At 45.1% G+C, this 24,166-nt stretch overlaps 1 protein-coding gene across 1 annotated transcript in view; it reads right to left on the bottom strand.

Moving 5' to 3' along the window:
- spag16 (sperm associated antigen 16) overlaps window positions 1–24,166 on the bottom strand; it is a 1,547,331-nt gene that overhangs the window by 1,503,444 nt on the left and 19,721 nt on the right. The window contains exon 2 of the mRNA XM_085985427.1: window positions 15,580–15,626. Coding sequence (XP_085841553.1) covers window positions 15,580–15,626 — 47 coding nt within the window. The remainder of the gene's footprint in view (window positions 1–15,579; window positions 15,627–24,166) is intronic.

Here is a 24,166-nt window from a genome sequence, read left to right as displayed (position 1 = left end):
CTTCTTCACACAGAATCACAGAAACCCCACAGTGCAGATAGAGGCCATTTCGGCCCATCGAGCCTGCACCAACACATATCCCACCCGATCCCCGTAACCCCTACACCAACACATATCCCACTCTATCCCCGTAACCCCACGTATTTAATCCCCCTAACACTAAGGGTCAATTTATCATAGTCAATCAACCTAACCCGCACATCTTTGGACTGTGGGAGGAAACCGAAGCACCCGGAGGAAACCCACGCAAACACGGGGAGAATGTGCAAACTCCACACAGGCAGTCACCCGAGGCCAGATTCAAACCTGGGTCCCTGGCGCTGTGAGGCAACAGTGCTAACCACTATGCCACCGTTCTTGTGACATCTCTGTCTTTTCCTCACAGCTGCGTTGAACTGTTGTATCAACAGCTCTTCAATGCTTGCGATAGAGATGCGATTAACGGTGACATTTTGTCATTCCTCCTTGTTCGACTTGTTGCCATCATCTCTCCTTACCGGTCCATTGACTACCCATCCAAGGGCTGTCCTGACGGCGTAGGGTCCGTCATCCTTGCTGTTTATCACCTGCCATGGCTCCATAGTTTTGTAGGCATTGGTTCCAATTAATAGGCCAATTTCTGCTTCGATGTATGGGAGACGCACCTTTCCCAGGTAAGGCCATCTCTCCACATCCTTCTGCAGGGCTAAGTTCCCTATTTTAACAGGAATCTCCCTCTGTGTGAAAACATTAGGCAGGTCTATGAAGTCCTTCTCTTCAAGTCCACACACTTCTAAGTCTGACAGGATGTAACTTTGCACAGACTTCTCATGACCCATGGTGCGTAATAGGATTTCTGTTCTTCTGCCTCTACCGTTCAGCTGTTGCATGAGTGTTTCTGTGCAGAACGTTGCTGAACTACCTGGATCCATGAAGGCGTAAGTCTCCACAAACTTCTCACTCCTCTTAGACTTGGTCTTTACAGGTACGATGGCTGTCACCGGCCCCAGTGAATCCACAAGTCTCTTGTTCTAGCGACACCAGAGCACTTGAAACAACCTTCTCGTCTTTGTTGTTTTCTTCACTCTTCTTAGAGACTTGTTCTTCTTTATGGATATGCAGCAGACTGGGATGTTTCTGAGTGCACTCTCTGCATGTTGTTCTTTGCTTACAGTTTCTACTCAGGTGCCCCTGAGAAAGACATCCAAAACATAGGCCATTGTACTTCAGAAATTCAATTCTGTCTTTATGCGGCTGTGCTTTGATGTCACTGCAGAAATCCAATGTGTGATTCTTCTGGCAGAATAAACATGGCTTCTGAAAGGCATTAGCAGGTGTCACTGTGCTGCTCTTTTTGGGAGATGAGTTCTGAGTCTTTTCTTCTCCAGCTTGAGTGACGATAGTTGCAAAGCTGCTTCCCTTGGAACCACCTTTCCCGAGAGTCTTTGATTCAACAGGCTTGGCTTTCACTCTTCCATCAGTAGTTGGGCTGACATCCTGGATGTTTCCGAACAATGGGTCCATAGCAACTTTAGCCTGTTTGTCTATGAAATTCACTAAGTCTGCAAACCTGGCTCTACCTTTCCATCTCTCCATTATCTCAAAGGCTGTTCCTCTCCATTGTTCTCTCATCCTGTAAGGAAGCTTAGAGATGATGATTCTCATAGTCGTAGGATTGTCCATCTCTTCCATGAATTCAACATCCTCCATGGTGTTGCGACATCCTATGAGGAAAAGAACCTGTGTGTTCAATGCCTCCCCATCCTCCGATCTGATCTGTGGCCACTTAATAGCCTTTTCAATATATGCAGTGGCTATCTTCAGCTCGTTACCATAGTGCTCCTGAAGCAACTTCCTGGCTTCTATGTATCCCCGGTCCGGTCTCATGTGTTCACAGCTTCTGACCAGGTCTTGTGGTTTACCACTGGTGTACTGTTCCAGGTAGTACAACTTATCACTGCTGCTCTCTGTTTTGGAGTCAATGGCTTGTTCGAAGGATCTGATGAAGGGCTTATACTTGAGTGGGTCGCCTTGGAACACTGGTATGCCTCTTTGAGGGAGTCGAAACAGATTCTGTTGTTTTACAAGCATCTCTGTAATTTCGTTCTGATGCTGCATCACTCAGTATAGGCTTCTCTCTGTGTCTTCAGGCCTCTGGTGGTCATCAGCAGGGTCTAGTCTAGACCGTCTGACGTCTGGGGCAGCAGCACGTGCTCCTGTTAGTGGAGAGGCCTCTCTTCCACGCTGTAATGCCAGGAGTGCGGCATCGGCAGCAGGTGGAGGCGGAGCTGAGCGGCAGAGCGACTACAAGAGGCCCCAGAGGCTCAGGTAGGCCCCAGTGCGGCATCGGCAGCGGGTGGAGGCGGAGCTGAGCGGCAGAGCGACTACAAGAGGCCCCAGAGGCTCAGGTAGGCCCCAGTGCAGCATCGGCAGTGGGTGGAGGCGGAGCTGAGCGGCAGAGCGACTACAAGAGGCCCCAGAGGCTCAGGTAGGCCCCAGTGCGGCATCGGCAGCGGGTGGAGGCAGAGCTGAGCGGCAGAGCTACTACAAGAGGCCCCAGAGGCTCAGGTAGGCCCCAGTGCGGCATCGGCAGCGGGTGGAGGCGGAGCAGCACGGCAGAGCGACTACAAGAGGCCCCAGGGGCTCAGGTAGGCCCCAGTGCGGCATCGGCAGCGGGTGGAGGCGGAGCTGAGCGGCAGAGCGACTACAAGAGGCCCCAGAGGCTCAGGTAGGCCCCAGTGCGGCATCGGCAGCGGGTGGAGGCGGAGCTGAGCGGCAGAGCGACTACAAGAGGCCCCAGAGGCTCAGGTAGGCCCCAGTGCGGCATCGGCAGCGGGTGGAGGCGGAGCTGAGCGGCAGAGCGACTACAAGAGGCCCCAGAGGCTCAGGTAGGCGTACCAATCTCCAATCTCAGGCAAGGAGAGAGGTCAAAAGTATTCAAGGTGTGACGTCACCACAAAGCGGGTAAGTGATTGGTTGGTAAGTATTTCTCCCTTTTTCAGCTTAAATCTCCTTGGTTTATAGTTTCTAAGGTGTGATATTCACCATCTAGAATCGAGGCAGAGGGTATTTAAGAATAATATTAATAAATTTAATTAATTACAAAAAATGGGAGATCAGGCGATGTGTTGCTGCTGCAATATGTGGGAGCTGGTGGACACCATTGATGCTCACGGTGATCACATTTGCACTAAGTGTTGGCTGCTCGAGGAATTCCGGCTCCGTGTTGAAGAGCTGGAGTCCGAGCTTCAAACACTGAGACACATCAGGGAGGGGGAGAGTTACCTGGACTCTGTGTATCAGGAGGTAGTCACACCAATTAGATTAATTAATTCAGATGTAGTCCGTGGCCAGGGTCAGGATGGAGTGACTAGAAGTGAGGCAGGTACGGGGATCCAGGAGGTAGTGTTGGAGGAGCCGCAGCCCTTGCACTTGTCCAACAGGTTCGAGGCTCTTACTCCCTGTGAGGATGGGAACAGGGACTGCGGGGAGGATGAGCAACCTGGCCACAGCACCGTGGAGCGGGGGGCCATTCAAGTGGGGGGAGTTAAAAGAAATGTTGTAGTGGTAGGGGATAGTATCGTTAGGGGGATAGGTAGAGTTCTCTGCAGCCGAGAGCGAGAGTCCCGAAGGCTGTGTTGCCTGCCCGGTGCCAGGGTTAAGGACATCTCCTCTGGACTGGAGAGAAACTTGGAGTGGGAGGGGGAGGATCCAGTTATCGTGGTCCATGTTGGTACCAACGACATAGATAGGACAAGGAAGGAGGTTCTGCTGAGGGAGTTTGAGCAGCTAGGGGCCAAATTAAAAAGCAGAACCACAAGGGTAATAATCTCTGGATTATTACCTGAGCCACGAGCGAATTTGGCTAGGACAAATAAAATTAGAGAGTTAAATGCGTGGCTCAAAGACAGGTGTGGGAGAAATGGGTTTTGCTTCCTGGGACACTGGCACCAGTACTGGGGCAGGGGGGAGCTGTTCCGTTGGGATGGGCTTCACTTGGCCAGTGCTGGGACTAGAGTCCTGGCGGATCATATAACTAGGGCTGTAGAGAGGGCTTTAAACTAACTACTGGGGGGGAGGTTCCTAGAGAGCAAATAATACAAATGACAACAGAGAAGGTCATAGACTTAGGTAGCAGTGGGGAAATTAAAAACCAGAGCATGTCAGGAAGGGGCAGAAGGTATGGAGTAAAAGGTAAAGTAATAAAAAGGGCAAAAGCAGGAACTAAGTGTCACAAAACATCTTTGAAAGTTCTCTATCTGAATGCACATAGCATTCGTAACAAAATCGATGAGTTAATGGCACAAATAACTACATATGGGTATGATCTTGTGGCCATTACAGAAACATGGCTGCAGGGTGACAATGCCTGGGAATTAAACATACCAGGTTATTTAACGATCAGGAAGGACAGGCAGGAAGGAAGGGGAGGTGGGGTGGCTATGTTAATAAAGGAAGGAATCACTGTAATACAGAGAAATGATATTGGGTCAAAAAATCAGGACAATGAAACAGTTTGGGTGGAGGTAAGGAATAATAAAGGGGAAAGAAACACTAGTGGGCGTAGTCTATAGGCCTCCGAACTGTGGCAACTCTGTTGGACGGAGTATCAATCAGGAAATAGTTGAGCCTTGAAATAAGGGAACATCTATAATTATGGGGGATTTTAACTATCATATTAATTGGACAAATCAAATTGGGCAGGGCTGCCTTGAGGATGAGTTCATTGGGTGTATTAGGGATGGGTTTCTTGAGCAGTATGTAACTGAACCGACCAGGGGGCAGGCAACCTTAGACCTGGTCCTGTGTAACGAGACAGGATTAATTAAAAATGTCCTAGTGAAGGATCCCCTTGGAATGAGTGACCATAACATGGTTGAATTCCATATTCAATTAGAGGGTGAGAAGGTTGGATCTCAAACAAGCGTGCTAAGCTTGAATAAAGGAGACTATGAAGGTATGAGAGCGGAATTGAGTAGAGTGGATTGGGAAAATAGATTAAAGGGTAAGACGATACATGATCAGTGGTGTACATTTAAGGAGTTATTTTACAACTTCCAAAAAATATATATTCCACTGAGAAGAAAAGGGTGTAAAAGAAAAGACAGCCATCCGTGGCTAAGTAAAGAAATTAAGGATAGTATTCGAATAAAAACAAGGGCATATAAGGTAGCCAAATCTAGTGGGAGGATAGAGGATTGGGAAAACTTTAAAAGACAGCAAAAAATAACAAAAAGATTGATTAAGGGAAGATAGATTATGAAAGTAAATTAGCAAAAAATATAAAAACAGATAGTAAGAGTTTTTATAGTTCTATAAAAAGAAAAAGGGTGGCTAAAGTAAATGTTGGTCCCTTAGAGGATGAGACCGGGAAATTAATGGTGGGAAATATGGAGATGGCAAAAACACTGAATGAATATTTTACATCAGTCTTTACAGTAGAAGACACTAAGAATATCCCAACACTGGACAAACAGGGGGCTAAAGGGGGGGAGGAGCTAAACACGATCAAAATCACTAAAGAAGTGGTACTCGGTAAAATAATGGGACTCAAGGCGGATAAATCACCTGGACCTGATGGCTTACATCCTAGGGTCTTGAGGGAAGTGGCGGTAGGGATTGTGGATGCATTGGTAATAATTTTCCAAAACTCCCTGGACTCGGCAATGGTCCCGGCAGACTGGAAAACTGCTAATGTAACACCCTTATTTAAAAAGGGCAGTAGACATAAGGCTGGAAACTATAGACCGGTTAGCCTAACATCTGTGGTAGGTAAAATTTTGGAGTCCATTATTAAGGAGACAGTAACAGGACATTTGGATAATCATAATTTAATAGGACAAAGTCAGCATGGTTTTATGAAGGGGAAGTCATGTTTGACAAATTTGCTGGAGTTCTTTGAGGAAGTAACATATAGGGTGGATAAAGGGGAACCAGTGGACGTAGTGTATTTAGACTTCCAAAAGGCATTTGACAAGGTGCCACACAAAAGATTATTGCTTAAGATAAAAATCACGGGATTGGGGGTAATATTCTGGCATGGATAGAGGATTGGCTATCTAACAGAAGGCAGAGAGTTGGGATAAATGGTTCATTCTCAGACTGGCAATCAGTAACTAGTGGTGTTCCGCAGGGGTCAGTGCTGGGTCCCCAACTCTTTACAATCTATATTAACGATTTGGAGGAGGGGACCGAGTGTAACATATCAAAGTTTGCAGATGATACTAAGATGGGGGGGAAAGTAGTGAGTGAGGAGGACATAAAAAACCTTCAAGGGGACATAGACAGGCTAAGTAAGTGGGCAGAGATTTGGGAGATGGAATACAATACTGGAAAGTGTGAGGTTATGCACTTTGGCAGGAAAAATCGTAGAGCAAGTTATTATCTTAATGGCAAGAAACTGGAAAGTACTGAAGTACAAAGGGATCTGGGGGTCCTGGTGCACGAAACTCAATAGGTTAGTATGCAGGTGCAGCAAGTGATTAAGAAGGCCAATGGAATGTTGGCTTTCATTGCTAGGGGGATAGAATATAAAAATAGGGAGGTATTGCTTCAGTTGTACAAGGTATTGGTGAGACCGCACCTGGAATACTGCGTACAGTTTTGGTGTCCATACTTAAGAAAGGACATACTTGCTCTCGAGTCAGTACAAAGAAGGTTCACTCGGTTAATCCCGGGGATGAGGGGATGGACATATGAGGAGAGGTTGAGTAGATTGGGACTCTACTCATTGGAGTTCAGAAGAATGAGAGGCGATCTTATTGAAACATATAAGATTGTGAAGGGGTTGGATCGGGTGGATGCAGGGAAGATGTTCCCGATGATGGGTGAAACTAGAACTAGGGGGCAGAGTCTTAGAATAAGGGGCTGCTCTTTCAAAACTGAGATGAGGTGGAACTACTTCACTCAGAGGGTGGTAGGTCCATGGAATATGCTGCCCCAAAAAGCTGTAGAAGCTACATCATTACATAAATTTAAAACAGAAATAGACAGTTTCCTAGAAGTAAAGGGAATTAAGGGTTACGGGGAGCGGGCAGGAATTTGGACATGAGTCTAGGTTCGGATCGGTCATGGCCCTGTGGGTAGCGGAGCGGGCCCAGGGGCTGTGTAGCCTGATCCTGCTCCTATTTTGTGTGTCTAATTCTGTTAGATGCAGGAGATGGTTCTGTGATAGTGGATTGTCAGTTAGGATCAGATCAGCCATGATCTTATTGAATGGCAGAGCAGGCTCAAGGGGCCGATTGGCCTACTCCTGCTCCTATTTCTTATGTTCTTATGTTCTTATGATGGTCTTCAGACTCTCTTAACTCTTGAAGGTGCCCTGGATCCAACTCTGTGTGACACCATTGACTGGCAGTAGTAGTTCATGCCATCCTATGAGCCTTCATAATCTTCAAACACTCTCAACTTGGCATTTGAGACCGCAATAGCTGTTTTTAGCTCCAGCTGTTCTTTCTTAGCCTTCAGTTGGGCCTGCTGTTGGGCCTCTTCCCGTTCAAGAGCTTGCTTTTCCACTAAAGATGCTGCGCGCGCCATCAACGCTGCCATTCAACCTCTTCTCTCATACGCTGTGACGAGCATGTGGTAGAAGCGACTGACCTGTGTCCAGTAACAGAGCTACCTTCTTTTCGATTTTTGCTCAGTCTGGCTGAAATCTCTGAAATGCTATCATCTGGTCCGACTTCATCGTCATCTTTATCTTTCTCTGCTGCATCAGCATCTTGATGAATCTTCAACATCCACTGTCCTGTGGCCTTGACATAGTCCTTAATGTTAGATGATTTAAGATCAAACCAGTTGTGCTGGTCAGCGTTTCCCTCATCTTCAGACAAAAGTGCTAACACATCTTCATTGAGTACAGTAAATTCTTCATACAACTTGGAGAAATCATAATGCATTATGTCTTCAACTTTCTCAATATTAGCATTATCTTCCATGAGACAATCAATTACCTTCATTTTTCCAGTTATCTGAGCTAATTTAGCCCACCTTGCACCTATGCTTCTATGTAACTTCTCTTCCATTGCCTTTGGGGTGAGCTTTACTTCCCTCTTTTGGCCAACAATCCTTTGTACAGCCGGGGGAAACCCCTCACGGCTCCATGAGGCGGCAGTCATTTTACCCGCAGCTCTTATCTAGCTTCTGAATAGAATGAACAAGGCAAGTAACAGTCACTGTACTTTCGCTTTCTTATATTGCAAGAAATCACACAACACCAGCTTATAGTCCAACAGCTTTATTTGAAATCACAAGCTTTCGGAGCGCTGCTCCTTCATCAGGTGAAGTGGAGAGATGCATAAAAACACAGCTTATATAGTCAGAGAATAATGTCAGATGTTTACAGGTAATCTTTCTAACTGCCATTTATCACACCTCGGCAGAGAGATAATCACAGCAATCAAAGGTGTAAATGGTGTCCAAACAGGTCAGTCAGGAAAACATTACATCAAAGAACAATGAGGTGGGGTCACAAGGGGTCAAATGTTGCAGATGCTGGGGTCTGTATGAAAAACAAAAAGACAGACACAAAACATTTTTTTTGCTGGAAATCACAGCAAGTCCGGCCGCATCTGTGTGGAGAGAACAAGCCAACGACGACTCGAGTCTGGATGACCCTACGTCAGGTGGGGTTACATGTAGCGTGACATGAATCCAAGATCCCGGTTCAGGCTGTCCTCATGGGTGCGGAACTTGGCTATCAGTTTCTGCTCGATGATTTTGCGTTATCGTGTGTCTCGAAGGCCGCCTTGGAGAATGCTTACCCGAAGATCAGAGGCTGAATGTCCTTGACTGCTGAAGTGTTCCCCGACTGGGAGGGAACACTCCTGCCTGGCGATTGTTGCGCAGTGTCCGTTCATCCGTTGTCGCAGTGTCCGCGTGGTCTCGCCGATGTACCATGCTCCGGGGCATCCTTTCCTGCAACGTATGAGGTAGACAACGTTGGCCGAGTCACATGAGTATGTACCATGTACCTGGTGGGTGGTGTCCTCATGTGTGATGATGGTATCTGTGTTGATGATCTGGCATGTCTTGCAGAGGTTGCTGTGGCAGGGTTGTGTGGTGTCGTGGTCGCTGTTCTCCTGAAAGCTGGGTAATTTGCTGCGAACGATGGTCTGTTTGAGGTTAGGTGGCTGTTTGAAGGCGAGTAGTGGAGGCGTGGGGATGGCCTTAGCGAGGTGTTCGTCGTCATCGATGACATGTTGAAGGCTGCGAAGAACATGGCGTAGTTTCTCCGCTCCGGGGAAGTACTGGACGACGAAGGGTACTCTGTTGGTTGTGTCCCGTGTTTGTCTTCTGAGGAGGTCTATGCGATTTTTCGCTGTGGCCCGTCGGAACTGTCGATCGACGAGTCGAGCGTCATATCCCGTTCTTACGAGGGCGTCTTTCAGCGTCTGTAGGTGTCCATCGCGTTCCTCCTCGTCTGAGCAGATCCTGTGTATTCGCAGGGCTTGTCCATAGGGGATGGCTTCTTTAACGTGGTTAGGGTGGAAGCTGGAGAAGTGGAGCATCGTGAGGTAGTCCGTGGGCTTGCGGTAGAGTGAAGTGCTGAGGTGTCCGTCTTTGATGGAGATTCGTGTGTCCAAGAATGAAACCGATTCTGAGGAGTAGTCCATGGTGAGTTTGATGGTGGGATGGAACTTGTTGATGTTATCGTGTAGTCTTTTCAGTGATTCTTCGCCGTGGGTCCATAGGAAGAAAATGTCGTCGATGTATCTGGTGTATATTGTTGGTTGGAGGTCCTGTGCAGCGAAGAAGTCTTGCTCGAACTTCTGCATGAAGATGTTGGCGTATTGGGGTGCGAATCTGGTCCCCATGGCTGCTCCGTGTGTTTGGGTAAAGAACTGGTTGTCGAAGGTGAAGACATTGTGGTCAAGGATGAAGCGGATGAGTTGTAGGATGGTGTCTGGAGATTGGCTGTTGTTGGTGTTGAGTACTGAGGCTGTCGCAGCAATTTGACCCCTCCGGACCCCTCCGGAGGGTCGCTGCCCTAAGCTTGACATGTATGCTCAAGCTGTCAGGAGATGCATCAATGCCAGATTCATCAACCGCACTAACAAGGCAGTCCAGAATGTCACCCGAGCACAACGCAACGCCATCCACGCTCTCAGGACCAACCGCAACATCGTCATCAAACCAGCAGACAAAGGAGGGGCCATCGTCATACAGAACAGAACGGACTATTGCAAAGAAGCATACCGACAACTGGACAACCAGGAACACTACAGACACTTACCCGCAGATCCGACCAAAGAACACACCCGCCAACTCAACAGACTGATCAAGACCTTCGATCCAGACCTTCAAAGCATCCTACATGCTCTTATCCCACGTACTCCCCGCGTGGGAGACTTCTACTGCCTCCCAAAGATACACAAAGCCAACACACCCGGACGTCCTATCGTATCAGGCAACGGAACCCTGTGTGAGAACCTTTCTGGATACGCCGAGGGCAACCTGAAACCCATCGTACAGGGAACCCCAGCTTCTGTCGTGACACTACAGACTTCTTACAGAAACTCAGCACCCACGGACCAGTCGAACCAGGAACACTCCTCGCCACGATGGACGTCTCGGCACTCTACACCAGTATCCCCCACGATGACGGCATCGCTGCAACAGCCTCAGTACTCAACACCAACAACAGCCAATCTCCAGACACCATCCTACAACTCATTCGCTTCATCCTTGACCACAATGTCTTCACCTTCGACAACCAGTTCTTTACCCAAACACACGGAACAGCCATGGGGACCAAATTCGCACCCCAATACGCCAACATCTTCATGCAGAAGTTCGAGCAAGACTTCTTCGCTGCACAGGACCTCCAACCAACACTATACACCAGATACATAGACGACATTTTCTTCCTATGGACCCACGGCGAAGAATCACTGAAAAGACTACACGATAACATCAACAAGTTCCATCCCACCATCAAACTCACCATGGACTACTCCTCAAAATTGGTTTCATTCTTGGACACACGAATCTCCATCAAAGACGGACACCTCAGCACTTCACTCTACCGCAAGCCCACGGACTACCTCACGATGCTCCACTTCTCCAGCTTCCACCCTAACCACGTTAAAGAAGCCATCCCCTATGGACAAGCCCTGCGAATACACAGGATCTGCTCAGACGAGGAGGAACGCGATGGACACCTACAGACGCTGAAAGACGCCCTCGTAAGAACGGGATATGACGCTCGACTCGTCGATCGACAGTTCCGACGGGCCACAGCGAAAAATCGCATAGACCTCCTCAGAAGACAAACACGGGACACAACCAACAGAGTACCCTTCGTCGTCCAGTACTTCCCCGGAGCGGAGAAACTACGCCATGTTCTTCGCAGCCTTCAACATGTCATCGATGACGACGAACACCTCGCTAAGGCCATCCCCACGCCTCCACTACTCGCCTTCAAACAGCCACCTAACCTCAAACAGACCATCGTTCGCAGCAAATTACCCAGCTTTCAGGAGAACAGCGACCACGACACCACACAACCCTGCCACAGCAACCTCTGCAAGACATGCCAGATCATCAACACAGATACCATCATCACACATGAGGACACCACCCACCAGGTACATGGTACATACTCATGTGACTCGGCCAACGTTGTCTACCTCATACGTTGCAAGAAAGGATGCCCCGGAGCATGGTACATCGGCGAGACCACGCAGACACTGCGACAACGGATGAACGGACACCGCGCAACAATCGCCAGGCAGGAGTGTTCCCTCCCAGTCGGGGAACACTTCAGCAGTCAAGGACATTCAGCCTCCGATCTTCGGGTAAGAATTCTCCAAGGCGGCCTTCGAGACACACGACAACGCAAAATCATCGAGCAGAAACTGATAGCCAAGTTCCGCACCCATGAGGACGTCCTGAACCGGGATCTTGGATTCATGTCACGCTACATGTAACCCCACCTGACGTAGGGTCATCCAGACTCGAGTCGTCGTTGGCTTGTTCTCTCCACACAGATGATGTGTGCTGTGATTTCCAGCAAAAAAAATGTTTTTTGTCTGTTTTTTTGTTTTTCATACAGACCCCAGCATCTGCAACATTTGACCCCTCGTGACCCCACCTCATTGTTCTTTGATGTAATGTTTTCCTGACTGACCTGTTTGGACACCATTTACACCTTTGATTGCTGTGATTATCTCTCTGCCGAGGTGTGATAAATGGCAGTTAGAAAGATTACCTGTAAACATCTGACATTATTCTCTGACTATATAAGCTGTGTTTTTATGCATCTCTCCACTTCACCCGACGAAGGAGCAGTGCTCCAGAAGCTTGTGATTTCAAATAAAGCTGTTGGACTATAACCTGGTGTTGTGTGATTTCTTACATTTGTCCACCCCAGTCCAACACCGGCATCTCCACACCATGGCTTCTTATATTGCCGTCTGGCTCCGTGACCATTCCTGTATATACGTTTGCCGACAATTCCGTCCTTTCCTTCATAGGGAGCTAGTTTTTGACTAATTTAGTGGCGCTCCGTAGTTTTCAATATGCAGCCACTGAGCTTTGAGGCTTTTAGCAACGAGTAGATGCGTGTCAAAATAAAACGTTCCAAAACATAACTTTGTCTTTTAACTGTTTACTGTAATACATTTCAAACAGGATTTCAAAGTAAAACACGTTTAAACACGGTCAAAAACTGTACTGCTCCACAGCCATCAAAGCTTCTACCTTTCCTAGCCTCATGGTGCTTGAACTGTAAAAATGGCTGGATATATCATGTGACAAGCTTAAGGACTATACCATTGGAGCAAGAATAAAGGGGGTCTCTGAGACTATACTATTGGAACAAGAAGAGGGGGTTTCTCAATACAATAAGTCAGTCAGGTAAATTAACCATATTATAGTAGAATATGCATCAATAATAAACAAATGTACATACATACTGTACCATAATATTTAACCAATATTTTAAGGTATTTTCTTTCTTCTTTACACTTTCTTAAACTTTCATGACTCTTACAGGCATGTCTAAAAATTGTACTGGAAAGGGGAAATTGTACAGGGGAGAATTTTAACCCCCAAAACAGATGGGTTGTTAAAATAATTGATTTTTGGATCGCAACCACAACCCGGCTCCAACAAGCCCACTTCCGGGTTTAACGGAGGCATGTTTGGATGCCTGTGAGTAACGTGCTCATTGCAGTCGTGACCTTAATTAGTGCAGGCAAGCGGGTAGTTACCACAGCAATGAACTTCTTTGTAACTTTAACTAGGTCTTTTTTAATTGAATTTCACTAACTTTTAAAATTAACCTCTCCGGCATGGGTTTCCCAGGGCTCTGGAAACACGGCAGCTAAAGGAAGGTGAGAAAGGTTGGATGGTACAGGTAAGTGTTTTTAAGCACTGCTTGTGGGCGAGGAGAGCTGCCCCCGGCTCCCCAAACTACCCCACAATCTGACCCCCTTGATTGGCCGGCCCCACCCACCGATGTCTGACCTCCGATGTCCAATTCACCTCCCGACCTCCGATGTCCAATTCACCTCCCGACCTCCGATGTCCAGTTCACCTCCCGAACTCCGATGTCCAACTACTCCCCACCACACCAGCCCGCCCCCACGTCCGACTCACCTCCGCACCGCTCCCTGGCCGCCAGCCAGCCTCTCAATCTGTCTGGCTGCAGCCAGGAAACTGATATAAAAAATTTCCAATGGGGTCCTGCCATTAAATTCATCAGGATCTCCAGGAAACCCATGCTTCCCGAACTCACAATTATTATCGGGGACACTGTCTTTTGCTTTATCCATACTTTATTTCCATTCCACTGCAGCAACTCAAGCTGTGTGAAACTGTAAATGTGTTTTTCAAAGGTTTTTAAGCTTTTGTTCCCTGAGGGGGCTCGCATTGGAGGTGAAGCACCTCACTACTGTAATTGATAGACTTCATGAGTGCTGTAGTGTACTTTTACTATCGGCTGTCTCGGACCTTCTCTTATTTGAGTAATTTATATGCAAGGAACAATTCAGAACAAAAACTACAATTTCACTAGAAAATAAATAATTCCAGACAGGTTTCCCAAATCAGTATTTGCCATAGTGGTCTCTCATCATGATTCCCTAGTGAACTCTATTCACTTCAGCTAACAAATCAAAATGCAAGTGTCAGGATAAATAACAAAGGAAACGTTGGCCAGCTCTACCAAGTATCACTAGTCAAAAGGGCTGAAATATAACATGGTTAACATTTACCACCAAAAACCCACTATACCAGAGATCATTTTGAAGAAGGGTAGCCAAAATTAATTTTTTTTCCATTCTATTCAATCAAGTAAAAGTTTTTTTCAGCATGGAGAGATTTAAGCAGAAAAAACAAGTTTAGTGACTCCGTGGATAATGCGGTAGACACATCGCGTGCTCTCAACTAAGGGTCTTTTCTTAACGAAAAAAAAAATGTTCTGCGCCCACCTTCATTCTGATCAATAACAGTTTGGTCACTGCAATTTGGAGGTTGATTGGGTGATACAGCAACTAGCAGTAGGTTGGTCTGGTTTGATTGGGTGATACAGCAACTAGCAGTAGGTTGGTCTGGTTTGGAGTTCAGGGTTTTCACTTTTTCTGAGGAAAAACCTAATCAGGAGGCTGCTGATTAGTGTTTTGACCTCCTCTTGGGAAATTGGTGTCTGCCGCATCCTTAATTAGGTTTGGAAGGTCCAGACAGTCCACATACAAGTTATTTGTGAAATTCTATTCCAAGTTAATGACATCAGTGTTGCACAAGTTGTGGGTGATAAGCTTTTAAACTTCCTACTCTTTAGTGACTAGGGTTTGACTTTTACCTCTTCCCATCATGGGATGATTGCCAGCAGTTTGCCTCCATCACAGAATCATGATTGGGACAGTAGATTACAGGTACATTTCCCAAGCATGTCATCAATTAGTAGAATTCATGGTGTCATGGGAGGATGAGTTCCACTCAAAATGACTGCTTCTATGCCACTACTAGCCAGCTAATCTGGGGCATAACATAGAGCAACAAGAGATAACTGGGAGATGCCAATGCGGACAGATAACCCCCCACATTAGGAACATTGTGTAACCAACTATTTGTGCTATCTGACAATTTGTTGAAAGTCACATTTTAAATGTAAATATGCCAGCAGAAAGAAAGAAATTATCCTATACTGACTACTGCAAGAAATTATATTCAAATCCTTTGTCTACAATCCTAAAAAATCTACGAAAATATCAAAAGTATAATGAATAGTTGTTGTATACATTACAACAATTAATTATGTAGACAACAGTTAGAAATAAGGAGTTCAAATAGTCAAGCCTATGTCCTTAAGGAAAAACAGGTTCTTAGTTTGGCTTGAAGAAAACAGGGACATATTTACTACCATAGTAAACATCTTTCAGGAGAAAGAGAGCTGCACAATAGCTTAGGGAATTTTACAAGCTAACATTTTATAGATGGTTACACTGGGAAACACTTTCCATTCAAACTTAAAGGTCCTTAAGTGTGAGACTGGGTATTCAGGACACGCACAATCAGAAAAAACAAAAAATCTATAATAATGCATTTATGAAGATTTTATTTAACTTTCAAAGTAAACATAAACATGTACAGTACCTCTTCATATTGATAATCATCTTCAGGTTCTTCTGTAATAGTAACCTCTGTGTTTGGGTCAAGTTAAGCAGCATACAACTGCATCAATTTACTAACAGTAGTATAACTTTATTTATCATAACTGGGTATTTTAAAGAGATAAGAGAATGACTATTCACGGTCTAGATGGGCAAGTGTAGCGCATTGTAACAGATGCATTATCTTACTCTATACAACCATTCTTCAAACATGGTGAAAAATGCAAACCTCATTAAAGACAACATTTTTAATTATTTTAGTAATGCCAGGGAAATGGATGATTAAGTGGGTTGATAATAACAACAGCATTATAAAAGACTCACTCACCGAGTCTCCAACAATTTATATAGCATCTTTCACAATCACCAGACGTCTCAAAGAGCTTTACAGTCAATTAAGTACTTTTGAAGTGCAGTCACTGTTGTAATGTGGGACACGCGGCAGCCAATTTGTTCACAGCAAGCTCCCACAAACAGCAATGTGATAATGACCAGATAATCTGTTTTTGTTATGTTGGTTGAGGGATAAATATTGGCCAGGACACCGGGGATAACTCTACTGGCTCTTCTTTGAAATAGTGCCGTGGGATCTTTTACTTCCACCAGAGAGCCGACGGGGCCTCGGTTTAACGTCTCATCTGAAAGACGGTGCCTCCGAAAGGCGGGAGAAGGGAAGAGATCGTGCTCAGAGTGGTGGGGTGGGGTCGGCCGATTGCGGGTGTGATTTACAACTAAGCTTGGTGGGCCAGGGGGAAAGCACTCCTGCTCCTCCTGACCCACTAGCTATGCTGCAAAGACACTTACCTGCTGGCAGTCCTCGCCTCCCTTTAGCTACCAGGTTTCCTGCGGGCCATTCAGCCAGCATAAAATCTGAGGCGCACAGCCTCATTAAAATATTTAAATGACTAACCCACCTCTTGGCAGTGGGTTGGTCCTCCACACCCCCATCCTGTCTCCATTAAAACCGGAAGTTCAAGTTGGGTTTGGGTTTGAGATTTTTAACATCACACCATTTTTTGAGAGTTAAAATCCCCCCCTTTGTTTCAATGGTTATTATTCCCGAGAGACCAACATTATTCACCATGTTATTCAACTCCAGGTGGACTCTCAGCCAACATTCAGGCAATCCAGTCATTGGATAGCAATCAAGAGCAGGAACCCTAGCTGATTTTTCTAATCCTATTCCAGGGATACCAAAGCTAATTATATTACAGAGAAATTACAACATAGAAATAGACTATTCAGCTCAACCAATCCAGCTACCGACCATAGAGAACATCTACCAGAAACGCTGTTTACGGAGGTCACTGACCATCATCAAAGACCCTACCCACCACAGCCACAGTTTGTTCGCCCCCCTGCCATCTGGGAGACGCTACAGATGCATTCGCACCCGAACGACCAGATTTAGGAACAGCTTCTTTCCCAGGGCTGTCATCCTACTGAACTCTACAAATAAACTCTAAAGCCTGCACATCTGCCAATGCACTTCATTATGTTTATGTTTATGTATTACAAGCCAAATGAATGTTGAATGTTAAATGTCTTAATCAAAATGTACACTCTCGGGAGCCACAAGCCTACATTTCGTTGTACTGCACTTGTGCACTAACAATGACAATAAAGTTGATTATTATTATTATTATATTGATGTTTATCTTCGGCATGAGTAATCTTACTCCCATTTGGTCGCTCTGTTCCCATATCCTTTATTCCTTCTTTCTACAACTACCTAAGTTCTACATCAAGAAAACAGAAAAAATAGTTGACCATAAGAAAACATTTTGTCTGATGACACTCCTGTGAAGTGCATTGGGATGTTTCAGTATGTTAAAGGCACTATATAATACAAGTTGTTGTTGTCCACCTTATAGATGCACATGGAACAAATAAAAAGTTATCGCACATCCACCGTTATTCTAGCATGTTCTGTCTGAATATCCACTCGAATTGGTATGAAAATAACTAGCTCTTTTTTTATTTCCAGACCCTCTAGAATATTCTGTCATAAAGAATAACAAAAACAATACATGGGAAGCCTTGGAATGTAATTGCTAAAATGTGCTTACTCCCAATAGGGGGCTATCTTGTATTCAGTTAACAATATGCAAGTACCATATATAGCAAGGAAAAGGAAGGAAAGTTGTTGAAGTTAATTGTCAGATATCCAAAAGAGCAGATATTAGATAATATGAAAATAACGTACATTGCTACGAAGACAAAAGTTTATATTTACACAGCTCTCCTCATATGCAGAAAGATATCTTGGAGCATTTTATAATATAGGAAGAAAGCGATGCAGTGGACACTGAGCAACAACAACAACAACAACCACCTCTCCCTCAACATCAGCAAAACAAAGGAGATGATCGTGGACTACAGGAAGTGGCAGGGGGTGGGACACACCCCAATCTACATCGAAGGGACTGAGGTGCAGAGGATCAGCAGCTTCAAATTCCTGGGTGTATTCATTACGGAGGACTTAACATGGTCACATCACATCGACGTCGTAACGAAGAAGGCATGCCAATGCCTGTTCTTCCTCAGGAGACTGAAGAAATTTGGAATGGCCCCCCAGATTCTCACCAACTTCTACCGGTGCACCATCGAGAGTATCCTGTCCGGCTGCATCACTACCTGGTATGGCAACTACACCGCCACAGACCGCAAGGCTCTACAGATGGTGGTGAAAGCTGCACAACATACTATAGGAATTAAACTACCTGCTGTAAAGGATATCTACCCCGAGAGGTGCCGGGGGAAGGCCCTGAGAATCATTAAAGACGCGAGCCACCCCAGCCACAACCTCTTCGCCCTGCTTCCGTCCAATAAGAGATACCGAAGCATACGGTCTCGTACCAGCAGGTTTCGAAACAGCTTCTACCCCCAGGCCATAAGACTCATGAACGTAAAATTTATTATTTATTACTGTTGTTTTATTTATTATTACTGTATTTCTATTAGTATTTTATCATTGTTATGCCATATTTATTCCAATGTTGGGAGGACTCGTAAAAATCAACATTTCATTGTGTAGTACACACGTCTGCTGCATATATGACAAATAAAAAAAAAATTGAATTGAATTGAACTTGCGTTTATATAGTGCAATTAACATAGTAAAACGTCCCAAGGCGCTTCACAGGAGCGTTATCAAACAAAATTTGACACACAGCCACATAAGGAGATATTAGGACAGGTGACCCAAAGCTTGGCCAAAGAGGTAGGTTTTAAGGAATGTCTTAAAGGAGGAGAGAGAGAGAGAGTGAGGCAGAGCAGCTCAGGAAGGGAACTTCAGAGCTAAGGGCCTAGACGGCTGAAGGCACGGCAGCCAATGGTGGAGCGATGAAAATCGGGGATGCACAAGAGGCCAGAATTGGAGGAGCACAGAGATCTCGGAGGGCTGTAGAGCAGAAGGAGGTTACAGAGATTGGAAGGGGCGAGGCCATAAAGGGATCTGAAAATAGGATGAGAATTTTTTAATTGAGGCATTGCATTGTGGAGCCAATGTAGGTCAGCGAGCACAGGGTTGATGGATGAACAGAACTTGGTGTGAGTTAAGATACAGGCAGCAGAGTTTTGGATGAGCTCAAGCTTACAGAGGGTACAATGTGGGAGGCCGGCCAGGAGAGCATTGGATTAGTCGAGTCTAGAGGTAACAAAGGCATGGATGAGGCTTTCAGCAGCAAATGAGCTGAGACTGAGGCAGGGGCAGGGCAGAGACAGGGCAACGTTACGGAGGTGGAAGTAGGCGGTCTTGGTGATGGAGAGGATATGGGGTCAGAAGCTCAGCTCAAGGTCAAATAGGACGCCATGGTTTCGAACGGTATGGTCCAGCCTCAGACAGTGGCCAGGGAGAGGGATGGTGTCGGTGCCTAAGGAACGGAGTTTGTCAGGGACCGAAGACAATGGGTTTGGTCTTCCCAATATTTAGTTGGAGGAAATTTCTATTCATTCCATACTGGATGTCAGACGAGCAGCATGACAGATCAGAGGTCGTGGAGGTAACTGATATATATTATATTAACTTGAGCAATAGTATCATAAACAAATTGTCAATGTTTGTGAGTGAGGCAAAGATCAATGCAATAGAAACAGAAAATGCTGGAAATACTCAGCAGGTCAGGCAGCATCTGTGGAGAGAGAACAGAGTTAGCCTTTCAGGTCGGTGACCTTTTGTCAGAACTCAATGCAACCAGATTCAAGGGAGTTTAAATCTTTAGGTAACCGAACCAAAGTTCATTATAAATAAGTTGAAATTAATTAATAAGAGCGAAGAACCAAAAGGGGAGTATTTATTTAATGTAATAGTAGCACAGCAAACTGATCAAAAATGGGATCTAGGGTTTATATTGAGTAAATCTCAGATACCATCAGCACATTGCTTAGATGTAATACAAAATAGGGCTTGGTGATTAGAAGTGCAGCTGAGGTTGATCTATGAAAAATAGAGAAAGGCTTGTTGGGCCTGTAGGATTCGCAAAATCCAGGAAAATACAGCCTACATTTTAAAAGACCCCTTACAGGCCTACTGACCTTTTCCTATTCATTGTTCTGTCCTTAGACAGATCACTATCCAAATGTAGAGCACCAGAGGGACAAGACATTGGAACTCATGACAGCAGCCTGTCCTTAATGTCACAACACAGCCCTGCACACTGGAAAACAGGGATCACTGCACACTGACAGCTGAATTCCTCAACCTGATAATCCACCATCAGGGAGTGCCATAATAACAGTACCCTATGCACAATCTGAAGCTCTATAATTATACAAGCCACTTTGCAATAGCAGTATAAATCTGAAATCACCATCTTTGCTTGTCTCCTCGTTTCCATATTCTTCTGACTAGTCACCGAGGGCAACAAGAAATGTCATTGTTCAGAACCGTTGCTGAAGCAACATGAAATAAGACAGACAATCAGCATTTTGGCAGATAATGTATTCCTACAAGTGCCATGTTGAGAAGATTATTCCAACTATGCTTCATGTCAGCAAGTGAGATCCACTTAAGTGAAGTGAAATTGTCTTTTAGCTCCCATGCATATACTGCCTCATCTTCTACTGGTCTGACAGTTGGAATCCCTGCTTATCCACAGCCACATCACAGGTGCATTCCTAGCAGATGTCACAGTGGAGCCCTTTCTTAATGGCACGGTTATGCAGCAGACTATGATTATGCTGTGCCTTATGGCTGGCTTGTATTGTAAAGTGTTCTCCAACCCTGCAAATCCCCAGCAGTAAAGGCACTAGAATTGCCTCTTCAAAATCTCTATAGTTTGCTCTATGATGGCATGCACCACCTTGTGGAGTTGAGGTAAAAGATTAGCCATGATCTTATTGAATGGCGGAGCAGGCTCGAAGGGCTGTATGGCCTACTCCTGCTCCTAATTCTTACGATCTTATGTTTCCATAGTTGTACTTATGTTCTGTTGGTGCCTATGGGTTTGTACAATGAGGGCACTTGCCCAATTCTTTAAACAACCAGCTTTGCTGTTTGCCATCATAGTGAAAAGCTGCTGTTGGAGATGAATTGTGCATTAATATGTAGGATTTATTTGTGAGATTTCACTCTGGACAACCCTAAAGTCCACCTCCGTACAATTGATGGCATCCAGTGCCCCAGCAGAGGCAGAAACGGTGTGTGATTATTGCTGTCTCTGCAACTAACGATTACACTATCTCCATGCAAAAAATGGGAGAATCTTCTACCCCAGTGGAAAAACTTCTCCAAGTAATGCCCGAGATATCCCCTACAGGTCATCCTGTGGTTTAACAAAAAGGGTGTTCAGATCTGATGTGGCATTCACAGTGACAGGCAGTGTAGTTCTAATGACAGAACATCTGAGAAAGTTGAGGGGCACAATAACACAGTTTCATTGTTACACCCTTCATTTACCTCAGACAGTATTCCTCCGCCTGTGCCAGGTAGGACATTCAGGTACTGCAACCCCCCCCGACCCCCACCCCACTACCACTGTCTCTCCAGGATATGGTATTCTCCAAGTCTCCACTTGTGTGCCCTTAAATACCATACATCCCACCCCTCATCCGAGAGAATTACAGCAGCGACAATGGGAGAAAAATCTATGTTACTGTGCATTTGCTGGGATTGGCAGATTTTGCCCTCTGAGCACCAGCCCTGAGCTGGACTTAAAGGCCACACACAGGTCCTAGAAAATTGTAACATCATTTGTAAAATCATTTTAACAGGAACAACCACACCCCTTGCCCATCCCCTAAATTAATAAAAATAACTGGTGATTTTCCAACCGCTTCAGCAACTGGGGTTCAACATGGCGAAGTGTGTCGTCATCCATTTTGGAGCTAAGAAAGATAGATCAGAGTATTTTCTAAATTGTGAAAAGCGGATGAGCAGAGAGATTTAGGGGTCCAAATAAAAAAATCACTAAAAACTAGTGGATATCAATGTTCCCTTTAAGCTGTGCAGCAGCGCAGCTCTCGGGACATCCCGCGCAGCTGGCTTGCTGGCTTTCCAATGCAAAAAAACGCGCATGCGTGGTATTTTGAATGGGTCGCGCACCAAAATAAAAAGAGGGAACATTGGTGGACATGTACAAGAAATAATTTAAAAGGCTAATGGAATGTTAGCCTTTATCTCAAGGGGGCAGGAATACAAAGGGGTGGAAGTTATGTTACAGTTGTATAAAACTCTAGTTAGGCCACATCTGGAATACTGCATTCAGTTCTATGCACCGCAACTCAGGAAGGATATATTGGCCTTGGAGAGGCCAATTCCCCAGAATGATAAAGGGTTAAATTATGAGGAAAAGTTGTATAGACTAGGCTATATTCCCTTGAGTATAGAAGATTAAGGGGTGAGATAATTGAGGTGTTTAACATGATTAAAAGATTTGATAGGATAGATAGAGAGGACATATTTCCACTGGTGGGAGTCCAGAACAAGGGGACATAACCTTAAAATTAGAGCTCGGCCATTCAGGGTGATGTCAGAAAGCACTTCTTCACACAAAGGATTGTGGAAATCTGGAACACACCCCCCGAAAAAGCTGTTGAGGCTGAGGGTCAATTGAAAATTTAGAAACTGAGAGGGATAGGTTTTTGTTAGGCAAGGGTATTAAGGGATATGGAACCAAGGTGGATAAATGGAGTTGAGATACAGGTCAGCCATGATCTAATTGAATTGTGGAACAGGCTTGAGGGGCTTAATGGTCTACTCCTGTTTCTATGTTCCAAACTGGTTTCCACCATCAGAAACTGACAAATGGACAGAAGAATTAAGATAAAAGAGGCACATAATAAAAAAAGAGAAGTAATGAGCAATAAAAATGTTAGTGAAACAGAAACAGGAGAAAGTGACTGAAATAAAGGGTGGAAACAGAAGAGAAAAATAATTAAAAAGCTAGAAACACAAATAAGACAAACGATAACAGATGGAGAAAGAGATAGAATTATAGATAGAATTGCAGAATAGTACAGCACAGAATGCGGCCATTCAGCCCATCGAGTCTGTGCCGGCTCTTTCGAAGAGCAATCCAGTTAGTCCCACTCCACAGCCCTTTCCCCATATCCCTACAATTTTTTCGCTTTCAAGTATTTATCCAATTACTTTTTGAAAGTTATTACTGAAACTGTTTCCACTACCCTATCAGGCAGTGCATTCCAAATCCTAACCACTCATGCCATAAAAAAGTGTTTCCTCATGTCACCTCTGGTACCATCCCTGTATTTAAGGAGGATCGGATGATTGAGGCCAGCACCTCCGCAATTTCTACCCTTACTTTCCTCAACAACCTAGTATACATCCCATTCGGACCAGATGGCATCCACTTTAAGTACTGCCAGCCTTTATATTATGTACTCTTCATCTATTTTTATCTCATCCAGTATCCCAACTACCTCATTTACCATAGCAAAGTCCTCTTCCTTGGTAAACACTAATGTAAAGTACTCATTTAGTGCCTCAGCTATGCTTTCTGCCTCCACCAATAGATCTCCATTTTGGTCCCTAATCAGCCCCACCGCTCCTCTGACAGCCCTTTTATTGTTAATATGCCTATAAAAGACCTTTAGATTCCCTTTGATGTTAGTACGAGAATAGACTGACGCTGTCTCTTTACCCCTTTTATTTCCTTTTTCACTTCTCCTCTGTACTTTCTATATTCATCCTAATTCTCCCTTGTATTATCAAGCTGACAACTGCCATACGCCTCCTTTTTCTGCTTCATCCTACTCTCTAACTCCTTCATCATCCAAGGAGCTCTGGTTTTGATTGCTCTCCCTTTTCCCCTTGTAGGAAAGTACCTAGACTGTACCCAAACAATCTCTTTAAATGCCGCCCATTGCTGCATTAAATTTCTGTCTGCCAGTCTTTGACTCCAATTTACCCAGGCCGGATCCCTCCTCAATTCACTGAAATTAGCCCTCCTCCAGTTAAGTATTTTTATTCAAGATTTCTCCTTGTCCTTCTTCATAACTAATCTAAACCTTATGATACCATGATCACTATTCCAGAGATGCTTCCCCACTGTGACATTCTCCACTTGACCCACTTCATTCCTCAGGACTAGATTCAACAAGGCCTCCTT

The sequence above is a fragment of the Somniosus microcephalus genome, chromosome 4, assembly GCF_052327205.1.
Source record: "Somniosus microcephalus isolate GS21.2 chromosome 4, FLI_Smic_1.0, whole genome shotgun sequence".
In the NCBI taxonomy this organism is placed as follows: Eukaryota; Metazoa; Chordata; class Chondrichthyes; order Squaliformes; family Somniosidae; genus Somniosus; species Somniosus microcephalus.
The sequence above is the reverse complement of the archived record's forward strand: the minus strand, read 5'-3'. Positions and strand labels throughout refer to the sequence as shown.